Raw genomic sequence first — 13,547 nt, 5'->3', positions numbered from 1 at the left:
CTTTGCTTAGGGCAATGTCACAGATGTTTAATGAAGAAGATGCACGATCAAAGAAGACATTGTTAAAATTTGATTGTTTTTATATTGGTTAAATGTTAAGTTATTGCATTTTCAAAAATCGACCCTATATTAGGCCTACAGCAGTTTTGGACTTGTGCTGTTTCATTTTTAATGCAGATTGTAGAATGATATCTAATGACAATGATGTGTTGCAGAATAAAGCATGTGACCAAGTTTAATTTTAAACTACTTCCTAGAAAACAAACTCAACAGCTGTAGGTCGTTCACAAGATGCTTCATAGTTGTGTGGAAATTGTAGAAAACCAGAGAGCTTTGATGGGCAAACGCCTGGGCTGTGACAGAGCTCACTGCACTAATACACTCTTGAACACAGATGTCGCCATCTGCTGGCCATGAAAAGCCTGATAACATCATAATAATAAAAAAAAAACGTGATGTGTGATGAGTCATACAGTGAAATCGATATGAAAACACCCTGCCCTTCTATATGGAGGAACATGAATGCGTCCTGACTGATCACATAAAACAAAATCGATGACAGACTAGCGATACCACGAACCACCCAAGAAGATTGTTTTGACCCGCAACCACTAAAGAATAAATTAAACTCTGTTAATGGTCATGGTGTTTTCCTTAAAGTAATAATCTGACATTCCCATATAAACACAGATGTTATACTACTCTCTATCACCAATTGATATAACACAATAGTAATTCAACCAATATTCAGTTCATGATTTTACATTTCCTGTTTGAAACAAGTGTCAGGTAGGTCTTTCCCAGGAAAAATCACTACAGCAATGGCCACTTATCACCAAAGATGTAGCCACAATAAAAATAATTGCACAGATTCCCACTTTAACCATCATAATAGTTACTGTTCTCATTCACTATAATCTCACTCACTGATAACTTTTAACATTACTGCTTGTTCATTTGAAACAAATAAACTGGTTTTCACTACTATTGCATACGTATTGTTGACAGAGAGAAACAGGACACAAGTGTAAAGGGTTTCATGAATTTAATCATGTGAACTCTGGTCTTTCATCACCCAAACACTCATTTGACATGGTAAAATTATGCACAATTTTAATGCAGGGAAATGAGTAACAGGACAGCAAACGCTGTTTTGGACTGAAAGACAGAACAGGCCTACAGATGAAGTACTCACTTGACCTCCAGTGTGAGTGGAGTCACAGATCACAGTGGAGTTTAAACACCAGAGTGTCTGTAATAGATGTATGAGCAGTTTGCAGTTAGCAGGCCCAGTGATCAATACAACAGTATGGAACTCTAAGTGCACACTTGGGTGCAATGATGCTGAATGAATGAATGAATTAATTAAAGGAAACAAATGCTCTTCTTTGCTGAGAGATGAAATGAGGGATATTTAGAAGATGGAATATCTGTTGATGAATGAACTATGGCATATTTTGGTATCTTGAATCACAGCGATGAGCAAGGACAGGTAATTCAGAAATGTCTACCACTACTAGTCTTATCCAGTAGTTGTGAGGACAATTTACAAACATCTTTCAGTCTGGCACATGTTTAAGTCCGAGTGTAACGGCAGAAATAGGAGCCCAGTCCAATCATTCCCATTGCTTCATTACTGTACTATTTAATCATGCAATACACAGTACCAGCGATGAAATGTATGGGGGTGAAAACACCGTCGACCAATATCAACTCAACGTCTGGAGAGCAACACACACATACTGATGCCTTTCTCAACAACTGAGTGACATGGGCTGTTGTGAATTAAGCGCTGACCTCTTGCTCAAAACACCAACTTTCTGATTCTTTCCAAAGAAAACTGTCATATATGTTGCTTAGATCAAATCACATCTACACAGAGCTTCAAGTGAAATCTGGGGATAAGGTTAAATATGGCAGCAGAACACAAGTCAAGCTTCATAAATGCAGCTACTCCCGATTCTCACATCTTTTCCTTTCTTGAGCTCCTTCCCACCATGAACACAGACCTTTTCCCCAGTATCAGTGATGATGAGACGAGAAAGGATTCTTGACTTTGGGATCGAGTGGGGAGGAGAAAAGGAGACATTCCACAAAGGAGAAAAGGTAACTAGGTGCGACTGGGCGTCTTGGACACACTCTCTGAAGTGAACTATCAAACCAAGTACAAAATGACACGGTAGGACAGCAAATCAATATAATCTGATGAAAAATGCAAACGTCAACCCCAACGCCCTTTAACCATAGGAACATATGTAAAACCAAGAACATTAAATCTCATTAGTTATCATTTTGTTTAAAAAAACACCCATTCATTTATGGCATCTATTTCCAGCAAGTGCCTATGGGTAATGAGCTATGAGGAAGAATGGTGAGAGGAGACGACAACTTCCATTTCATCCAGAGGGTGAGAGATGAGTTGCCAAGTGAGATAGTTACACCAACAATCTCAGCTGTATGTAGGGGGTTTATAAACTCTCCAGACTTAATGCTAAACATTTCTCCCAGAGGCTAAGGCATTGTCACACACACACACACACACAACCATATGCATACAGATGTGTATACAGTACACTTTTACGTGGTAAACCTTCAAATAGCGACCTTCGAGGTCATAATAATTATGAAAGCTTAATGAAGTAGGATAGCTGGGCATATCACAGTCATAACACTATATATTTTACCTAAAAAATAAAATGTTAAACTTTCCTGTGTAATTGTCTCATTTGTGGCTTCAACATTTAAATACTACTCCAATATTAATGTATTTGATGCTTCTAACAACATATTCACAAATAGTTTTAACAATTTGCATGGATAATATCCAATAGCAGCCAATGCTGTCAAGTATCTTTTCATTCAAATATGAATTAAGAAGGAAGTAGCCACATAGCCTTAAAACACAATACGTACACTGTATATTCCAGTAGAATAAGATAGGCTAATTTTACAGATTGTCCGTTCATCAGTGGAGGCAGACTGTGCACATCGCTACAGTCTCTCCTGGAGTTAAGGAGTGAGCTCTCTCTTACAACCAGAATAATAATATACCAGTCTTCATTTGCTATTTACAGCCGCAAGCACCCACACAATGCCACCTCATTCAGTCTCGGGGCCCATCCAAATCAGCTAGTCATCAGCTGACAAGATGAGATTCTGGGATTTTCCCTGAACCTGTGGTTGATGTGAAATGCCAAAGGTTCAGAATGTGCCGTCTGTTGATGTTGGCACCTCTCTCCGGGGTTCAGAATGGTAAAGTTGCCGAGAGAGAACAGAAAAGTTGAGACAGCTGCTGAACCAAAAAGTTCAACAAAGTTGAAAAAAGACATCTTCATCTCATCAGACGACTTCTGCTACAGTCTGAACTGAAGTTAAATGTTACACAAATAAAACCAAATAAAATTGCTAAGAGGGAAAAGTTCAAACTTTTTGTTTAAGAGAAATTAGGCAGTTGCATAGCAAACTGTACAAAGCTGCTGCTGCAGTGATGTCAGATAATGAGAAAAATATACAGGATATTTACAAATATACAAGAGGAGGAGGAGGACGAGGAGGAGGAGGAGGACGAGGACGAGGAGGTCTAGACCATAGGGAGACACCATCCAGCAGACAATTAAGCAGGTTGTGTAATGGCAGGCTGGGCCGTCTCTTCCAGGATATAAAATTAATTGATCACACCATCAGTGGTCTGCCAGTCCAGTGAAAGTTCAGGTTGATACTTTGTCCCGTTGAACTGGAGAGTTATAGTGAACGGAGTGCACAAATTTGAAAGCAGAGGGAAGAGGGTAAAGAGAGGCTGCTGAGATGAAGCAGAGGTGTGTTCCTTTACTCAAACTAGCAGCAGACCTTCGCCGGGTGTTAACAGAGAGAGGGGCAGGAGGGGAACAGGATCTGGATCAGAAGAGAGCAATGTACCTGCTCTCATCCACATGCCAGCGGTGCCGCCAGGGAACAATGTTGAATGAGGCCAAGGACTTCCCATCCCTCTGGTCCGAAGAAGGGACAAGGGATTTTAAGGTGGTGGGGAGGGATAGATTCCAAATGGTTGATGGCTACTGCAATGTAGATCACTAACGGCCCGACATCTGACCACTACTCCCCTGCCTTCCCTACTTCCCCTGTGGACACGGTGTTGTGCCATGGCTAAGCCCGTCTCCCCTTCAGTCCAGCCAGGAGCCTCCCGCACCTCTTTACACACCGTTGGCACTCATCTTGCTCTTCTGGGACACATCTGTCGCTGCCTTAGCCTGGGGAAGAGGTCACAGAGCAAAGTTTAGCTACAGTGTCCACATCTATCAGACGAGGACAGAATGTGTCTGTTATGTGTTTTGGGAGAAAGTGAAAATTAAATTCACTTCATGTTTCGTTGTTCTTCATAAAATTTCATTTATTTGATTTGATTAATTTATAAGACCTGACATGTTAACTGTCTTATTTTGCCAGTAGCTACCTGCATCTGTGTGGGCTACTCTGATCTTCTTCTAACCGGCCTTCATTTATAGCTTCACCAAATCAGTCTCCTTAACTTCTTTCTCTTAAACCATCGTTTGAATACTGTCTCCTGTCTGACACCTAATCGGCTGGTTTCCAGGATAGTAGCTGTGTCCTGGTGTGAGAGATGAGCATGTCATGCCAGAAAGATCAAAGCCAGGAGGAACTAACTGGATTACGAAGCCCTGCCTAGCATCAAATCTCATACTGGTTTGTGTGGATGCACACAGGCCCAGGGAACTATGGGTGCTCACCTGAAGGACTTCAGCAGGAGACAGAGGTTTGTCTGACACCACAGGAGCCTTGTCTCGTATCTCCTCCACCTTGGACAGACAGACAGATAGAAAGACAGATATAAGAATGCTATGAATGAATGAATGCATACATCAAAATCAGCCATATGTGATGATGATTGGTTGACATTAGGATGCACACTATTGTCCAACCTTACTGTCAACATACCAAAAATTCTTCCAAGCATAGAAACTTTGTTTTAGCATGATAAGGTAGTTGTATCTTTATTCTTCAATATCTTTTATCTATTGTATTGCTATCTACAAATTAAGCTTAGCTTCTGCAATGACCAAATTTCCGCTTTAGCATCAATACAGTTCATCTTGTCTTGCTGTGTGTTAGGAGTGTACTGACCGGTCTGTCTTTGATGACCAGGGCAGGGTCTGCCAGCATGTCAGTAGAGACTGAGGCTGTGGTTGCGTCAGCATTCTCCACTGGAGGAGGAGTGGCTTTCTGCAAAAACGACAACAAACATCTGAAAAGGAGAACTCACCCCACAAAAGAGGGTCTATACAGTATGGTTGGCTATCTGAGATTACCTGTTTAATATGTCTATAGGTGTCTACACAAGTCTTTATTATTGTTTTTTTATTAACGAACTGGTGTGTTCCACAGAGAGCTCAGAGACCAAGCTGGCCAGAACATATTCTACATCCGTGACCTGCATACCAACTGAACTTAAAACTGGACTTTCATGCACAGCGCTCCGATTCTCTAAATGGCACATTTAGGCTTGTAAGGTTTAACTAGCCTGTACAGGCTGACTGTGGTTGTATGTTGAATGTGGACTAACCTCTAGTTTGGGTACCGGTGGGATGACAGGGGGTTTGGGTTTGAGGTCAGTCAGGTACATGGCCCTGGAGAGCAGCAGCAGGGATGGAGGAACATTCTCCTTTAGGTGCAGGTCCAGCCACTAGATGGGGGAGAAGGACATTGATTAGTGGGTGTAATTGATAAGAGATCAGATGTTTCCTATTTTTTCTGAACACATTTTTCATCAAGGCCACTCCAAATCAAATTCAGTCCATTCCAAACTGGTACAGATGCCCATGAACAGTCAAACCTAAAAAATGCATACCTATACTCATTTTGTATTGGTTCACAGAACAAACTTATAGAATTACCAGAACACTTTTAAAATAAAAGGTTCATCTTTTCTTTCACTTAAGCAGATACTGCCATATGTTTGATAATAGAAAACTGATGATGAGATTCTGCATGTATCACTTTCTTATCACAATCTCTGTGGTTTATACTAAATTTACAATATAATAATAACTGTTGCCCTACAGCTGACAAGACAATCTCTCAGGCAATACACGTTAAACTACAAATTAATTTGACCTAGCCTAATGGTTCACCCAATTAATCATGCATTAGAGAAATCAGGAGTTTCTGTCACCCAATCAAAGCTTGAAATGTCTCACCTGCTGCATCTGCTGGCGTAGCTGGTCGGTGGTGAGACCCAGAGATCTCATCCCTCGACTACGACAAGCTGCCTGCAGCTCAGACACACTCATAGCCGCCACACCCTCGGTTGCTATCATCTGTATAGAAATAGAGAGGGAAGAGTCAGAAACTGTTGCACAAACACATGATGAGAGATACACATGAAGAGAGATTGGCACAAACTCCAAACTTTATTCTAACAAAAAGATGTGTCAATGGATAGGGTAATTTTTAGTGCAGCATAAGCTAAAATGTCTTAACAGCAGGTCTCCACCCTTTGAACTTCCTAATTTCATCATCATCTTCCTCTTGTTCTACCCCTTTCTCTCTGCCCTTCCCATAATGACTGCAAATTACACCACCAGCCCCCCCCCGCCCCCCTTCCTCCCTCTCACCTCGTCGTCTGCCTTGATGGTCCTGAGCTGCATCATCAGCTGGAAACGCAGCAAGTTGTTGGTGCCAATGGGCTGCAGCTCCAGTAGCTTACACAGAGCCACCAGCTGGGGGCGCTCCAGGTGCTCCAGTGTCAGCTCATCCTCAAACAGCTTAGCGAACCTAACAATGTCCTTTGTGGTGGGCTGCTCTCCTGTGTGCCGCACCTAAAAAACAAGCGGAAGAGAAAGTTTGATCTAGTTTAGCGAAACAAAATACCATTACACAGTCTAAATTTGAGAACACTTTACTTAGGTTTCAACTTTAGTTGTGCTAACTTGCTTAGTGTTGTGTCTCTGCAGTATCTGGGACATGTGACCTTTGACTTGTAATAACAGACTGAATGAACTCAACAGCTGATCAGTGAAAGCAATTCATTTTCCTCAGAGAACAATGATGCAAGGTGGTAACCAGTGCCAAGATAGAATCAAGAAACACTGGCGATGGACTGATCAATCCTGAACACACTGTAGCAATACAACACAACATCTAGAGTGCTGCCTTTGCTATGGTTTACCTTCTGAACATATGTGGAGAAGCGCTGTGTCTCATCCTCTGTCTGAACCTTAGCCTTATTCCTGCGGGCCATCTCAGCAATAGTCTCCTGAAGAAACTTGGCCAGTTCCAGCTTCGCAGCCAGACCCTTCTTTTGCTTCTCCTCCTGCAAGGACAGAGGCTGGTTAGTTCCAAAAGTACTTGAAAACAGCTTAGTTAGATGTGATTAGTGAGAAGTATGGTCCAATTACTGCCCGGTCTCTCAGTTTCGGCATGATTAGGGATACTATGTAATTATTTTACTGTAAAGTAAAATCACGTTATACTGAATCACAATACTTTGGGTATTACAAAAGCAAAATCATTTATCATCAATATTATTGTACTGAAGCCAACATAATTTGATGATATAGTCTTTTGAGATCTCTGGCAACTACCACCCAATTATGATATTGTAGAGCTGTTCTGTTCTACCAACAAAACACTAGTTCCTTTTTCTTCTTGTGTTATGCCAGGCTCTGAGAGGCCAGACGCCTCTCTGTTGTCCAGGAGCACAAGGGCATATCTGTGAATCACTCAACCATGCTCCAGAGCAACCAGGGAACATTGGAGTTGACAGGGCTACTGGGCCCAACACAGAAACCTGCTGCTTCTCCTCTACAGGAGGTTTGAAAAGCCACACAATGGAATGTCATATCATGGTGTATTATGATAACAGCAACAATAGACGAATTAGATCAATATGGGGACATTTACAAGTCAGGGTCCTGCTCTCGTGAATGTGGGTTACGGATTTTGAAACCGTGTGTACATTTTGATAAAGCTGTCACTGTAAATTGCCTATATCAGTTTACATCAGCCATGGTCTGAACTGCTTAGCGCAGCTGCCTCAGCCATATCTGACAAGTTACATAAGCGAGAGGATAAACCCAGTCATGAGGTTGTTCAAGTTTCTGGCGGCAGTGTGTGTGTATGTATGTATATATACACATGTATATACACATGCCTTTTTGGACTCTGTCTCGAAGGTGGAGGGCAACATCTCTGGAAAGAGCTTGAGGAAGACTGGAAGAAGGAACTCCATGAAAGGAACGATGATGAACACCATGAAGGGCACTAGACGGAACAAGTCGGCACAGGTCCTCATCAGCTGAAATGAGAAAGATGGAAATTTAAAAAAATAGTAAAAACATGTCCAACATGTCACATAATGTTGTTGGCATCATGGGCTATTAAAGTTAGTAAAGTTACAATATCTGCCAACTTTTGGGAAATCCCATCACCCTTGTGAGTGCCCAAGTCTTTGGAAGTGTGTTTGCATATTAGAGCTACTACACGTGCGCTGCAGCTGTGCCAGTTCCCTTCTAAAATAGCTCACATATAGTCCTACCATGGCATGCACACAGCTTGGGTCACTGTGCGTGCATGCATGTCTTGCTCGCTCAATGTGTGCACCAGTCAGTCAGCAAGACATGTATCCTTTCATTAGTGAATGGAGCTTACTTGCCATGCCATGACCTATAGGTGTCTAGTCTCCATAAATGGACAGAAAGCCCAGCTGATTTGCCTAGTTCTCTCCAGGTAGAGCTCATAATATAAGGAACGGCTTCTAGATTGGCACTGAGTTTTTACTCCCTACATAAAAAGCCTTAAGATATCTCAGCAGGGCAAATTCAAGTGGGCATTTACGTTTTGTTTTTTGCACGTTTTTCCACGTATTTCATGCTTTCTGAACACAACCAAGACAGCTCAGCTGACCACATCATCTGTTCGCCGTTTCATAACTGGCTCCTGGTACTCCTGGTGCCAACTACTGATCCAATAAAATTATGGGCAGAATGTGCTACTTAGTACAGTTGTTTGTAACTATACTGCAGTAAAAATAATTATTTTGATGATCACTGAAGATGTTTAAGTGCCACACAGAACCACACCACATATGCTATATATTAAAGTATAATAATCTTACCACAATCCTCAACAACATGGAGCAGATCGTCCTGACCAACTTTAGAACTGAATGTGCTTCACAACTAAGTTTAGCATTGATCAGCTCTACATTAGCATCATAACTAAATCATGAACTGTTCAAGGATTGTTTATGTTTGCTTAATTTAATAGTGAATGGTTGAGAGACAAGGCATATTTCCTGTCAAGGGGAATAACAACCTACACAGATAAGCGAACAAGGGTTGAACTTACAAGATCACAAGTACATGGTATAGCCTAGGCCTTAACCCACTGACTTACTGAGACATCTCAAGTATTGTGCTAAACCAGGAGACCTATAGGCCAGTAAATAACAACACAGCGTAGGCTCACATCTCTAGAATCTTACTCAGAGTCTACTGACCACTCATATTTACAGCTCATTTTGACTGGACACATGGCTGATGATAGACACATCGGTTCAAGTTGCGGGGATCAAACTTGTGACCTATACAACAGCATAATCTCTCTAACCACTAGCCCCTCTCTATATACTCTCTAACTCTGAAACACAACACCCCTGGTGCACATTCCCCATTGACATGGTAGGTGTGTAAAAATGTTCCAAAACATGCCTTCAGGCATAAAATGTGTCAGTGATTTACTGATAACAACCTCAGAGCAGAGCAACCAGCGTGACAACTTCTTAAGTCTTTTGCAATGACAATGAGAAGAGACCAGACGACTGTTAAAAAACCAGACTGACACCTTCTGTGACCAGAGGGCAATAAATGACAAGAGAGAAGGCAGAGGCAAAAAAAGAACAAAGAAGGCAAATACAGCTCAACATTTTTTACACTCCATGAATTTGTAACTGTAGCATAACTTATAAAGATGCTTGTGCCTGGTGTTGCATTCTCACAGATGAGAATTAATCAAATTAGCCCGACTGTAAATAAAACTCATCCTATACCGTAACCTACACGCTCCGTTCTTCTTACCCTTCTCCTCTCCCTGCGTGTGAGCACTTGTCCATGCAGCAGCCTCCACACCATCCTTCCTGCAATCGTGGTGTCGATGCCTAGCAGCCGGAAGCCATTGTAGTAGTGCTTCAACTCGTCCACAATCCTCTGATACAGAGACTTTCTCACGACTGCCCTCTCCAGGGCCGGAGGGACAGCTGCTGCTGTGGCAGCGGCGGACGCTGGAGTGGGAGTTGATGGGGGTTGGGGTGGGGGCGGAGGGGCGGCAGGGTCTTTCTTTGCCCCAGGAGGGCCATCCTGGGCAGGGACGGGCACAGCCTTGGTGTTCTCCTGCTTTGTGTCCTGGAGCCAAACACTTGAGCTGTGTAGTGACCTGGCTAGTAAGGTAGAGCTGTGAGCGTGGCAGGAGGCATGGCCCCGGTAACAGTGGGTATAGGTAGAGCGGGAGTGCCTGAGTGGGTACAATGAAGATAAGACGCGGGGCGGGTCTATGTGGAGATAGGCTTTGGATGACAGAGAGGAGCAGCTGTGCCTCTTGGACAACAAATATGATCCCCTGTTGACAGCAAAAAGAAAAATGGATTAGTTATGACATAATATGGTGCAAGTCAAAGTTGTTACACAGAACTACTGCCCAGAAGTTTACATTTACGTTCGGCAAGCACCAAATGCCGATTAACTTTGTCTTTGACGAATAAATCAGTAAGGGTCCCTAGGCATACTGGCTGGTAACTCTTTGAGACGATAACATTTGAATTCTTCAGTTATGCGGCCTACAGCCTTTTCTCAAACTTTGTCCCTGCTGGCCACCGTACGTTGTCTGACTCTGATCCCATCCAATCAAATCAAACCAGTGGCTCTGTATCAAACAGGCTCCTGACTCGCTGCCTCTTACACTGCTCGACACAATTTGACAGTGTCTAAACTTCTGCAGACTTTTCCTCCTGTTTCTCAGCTGCCTGGATGTTTAACTAGCCTAATATTAGCAGAAACTTAATGTTATTCCCATGTGGAAACACATAGCAGGCCGCTAAAAAGAAAAAATGAAGACTAAGATAGAAAACTTGTATTGTATAAGCAAGTGAGACAAGTTTTACATTAAAACTTTAAATCTACTCAGAGTAACTGATTCTGTACAGAAAATGGCACTGAAAATGGATAAGATGACATCTCTATAAAAAAATGTATATCGATTAATTTGGCCAGTAAAGTTATTATTGGCAGGACCATTTTTTAGGTTTACCAGTACCTGTTCACAAACTATTACCCATGAAATTCAATATCAGATATATTCATGCTAATTATGTAATATTTCTGAGAATTACCATGTCTGAAACCTGACACCACCCAAACGCAGCCCTGAGGTATTGTTTTTGACCTTTCAGTGCTGTGATTCTGAGAGCCCCCCATGGGGTGAATCTGTTGTCTTCTTTTTAGGGGTTTGATATGTCATGTTCAAGGTGTGCTGTGCATACACTCTTTTTTTTTTGTAATTTGTTCACCTGCATCCTGGCTAACACAGCAACCACTGTTTTGGTAACTGGCCACTTCACACCACCCATTCACATATTGTACATGCAAGCTTCTCCATTCAGCAGCTTGGAAGGGTTAATCTGTTCTTCAACTACATTTATGTCCCAGTTCCCATACACCCACTTTAGAGTGCTCATCCAGTGTCAGTTATGTAATAGTCTACTCCTTACCAAATATCAGATCTTACATCACTAAGTGAGAGTGTGTGTATGTAACTGGAGTCATGTAGCTATATAGGCTTCACTTAAGTCGCTATGTAAACAGAGACAGCTTGTGCTTTTGGCCCTCCTTCAATACATCAGATACCTCACTGTAACAACATGTAGCCTAACTATTATCAGTGGACTTTGTGAGGAGTTTTAGTAATCAATTCATTATTTTGTTAACCCTATGGGATACAACCCTCTGTGTACTGACAAGGGGTCTTGTTTAACTTCCTAAATTCCGGGCAAGTGCTGCTACGACTTACCTTGATCTTGTGACTGCAAGGAGCACCTGAGGACTAAACACTGCCATTGCAGGGGCAGATTAAGGTATCCTGTTAATAAACACAAACACAGAATACATTTCAGCCGTTTGGTCCAGGCAGTCTGGAAAAACAGATCCAAAAAGCAGCACAAAGACAAATTGCTCTGTCATCAACACCATATCACAAGCCTGCCTTGTTTCCATTCCCACCTGTCTCCAGCCAAATCACATGTTCATAAGGGTTAACGTTACTTAACTTAACAGACAAACGTCAGTCGGCGATAAACGTCATCACGTTTAGCTTTGTGGCTAACTTTGAATGACAAAATTAAAGATAGCACTGTAGACTCATACTCCTTCAACAGAAGCAGGCTATGAGATATTGTTAATTGAACATACACTCGTGGAAGAAATCCGCAGAATGTTGACTATTTTCTACTAGCTACCACATCGCTACACTCAAATATCTTCGAACAAACCGTCGAAAATGTATCTATCTTAAAACGAACCGTTGAAATACTTCCTCGGGTAACGTTGGCAACTAGTCGACGGAGACAGATTGCATGTGCTGTCGATTTAAAGTTAACTTTAGCATGCTAGCAAGTTAGCTGGCAACCTCCGCTAGCTTAGCCTAGCCGGTGAGTTAGCTTGCTGTTGCTGCTGGCTAGCAGCTGAAAATGGCAGTCTGTTGATGACGAGCTTACCTCCAGCGTCAATGACCAAGCTATGGCTGCTGACAGGGCGTTGTAAGGCTTCTCGGTGAGACAAGAACAATATAATCCATTCACAACAACCGGTCGACTTTGTGAGGCGCGACGAAAATAACGGCTGACGTGATAATAAACCCATTTACGATGGGTTTATAATGTTAAATCGCTCAGAGAAACGTCGTGTTCCTCTTTCGGTCCGTCCACTCGGTGCAGCTTTCGCAGCTGCAAAGGTCGCAGTGTACATGCGTGAATGTTGTGTGCGTACAGACAAAGATCGTCTGTGTTTGAAAAGATGAATAACTCAGTAGTCAAAAACTGGCTCACCTTCCGCTCTGCAAAGGTGGGCGTTAACCCTGACGCATGCGCTCTCCTGCTGTACTCTCTCAGAGGTGGTATGTTGTATTGTGGTTATGTAACCTGGTCGAAATCATCTTAAATCTTTTTAGTGGAAGACATCTGCAACAATAGGCCAGATTCTGCACTTTTCCATTAACACCAGCGGAGGCACTGCAGTTTGTGTCAGAAATCTCCTAGCAACCATGGCTGGAGCTATCTGACAACTGAAAAAAATAAAAGTCTTGGGTACAGCAACATACATTACACAAAAGTGATTACTCTGATAATGTAGATTTGTTTACAAATTCAGGTTACTGTGACAGATGGTAAAAGATCTTGTCCTTAGCCAAAAAGCACTTTGAATTGTAGCTTGAGAAGTTGATTTTGGGCTTTTTGAGCTAGCAGCTAATGCACCAGCGAGCTAACT

General features: G+C 42.2%; 1 protein-coding gene across 1 annotated transcript; it reads right to left on the bottom strand.

The window, feature by feature from the left end:
• Window positions 1-1,028: 1,028 nt before the first annotated feature.
• Window positions 1,029-12,992, bottom strand: letm2 (leucine zipper-EF-hand containing transmembrane protein 2). The gene is made up of 11 exons (XM_071919512.2): window positions 12,779-12,992; window positions 12,076-12,144; window positions 10,092-10,629; window positions 8,168-8,311; window positions 7,184-7,327; window positions 6,630-6,833; window positions 6,213-6,332; window positions 5,579-5,698; window positions 5,140-5,238; window positions 4,746-4,814; window positions 1,029-4,247 (listed from the first exon to the last, which is right to left on the bottom strand). Exons 2-11 carry the CDS (start codon window positions 12,120-12,122, stop codon window positions 4,191-4,193), a joined length of 1,542 nt encoding a protein of 513 aa, XP_071775613.1. The 5' UTR covers window positions 12,123-12,144; window positions 12,779-12,992; the 3' UTR covers window positions 1,029-4,190.
• Between the last annotated feature and the right edge of the window lie 555 nt (window positions 12,993-13,547).

This window comes from Centroberyx gerrardi, chromosome 8, assembly GCF_048128805.1.
Source record: "Centroberyx gerrardi isolate f3 chromosome 8, fCenGer3.hap1.cur.20231027, whole genome shotgun sequence".
Classification (NCBI taxonomy): domain Eukaryota; kingdom Metazoa; phylum Chordata; class Actinopteri; order Beryciformes; family Berycidae; genus Centroberyx; species Centroberyx gerrardi.
The sequence above is the reverse complement of the archived record's forward strand: the minus strand, read 5'-3'. Positions and strand labels throughout refer to the sequence as shown.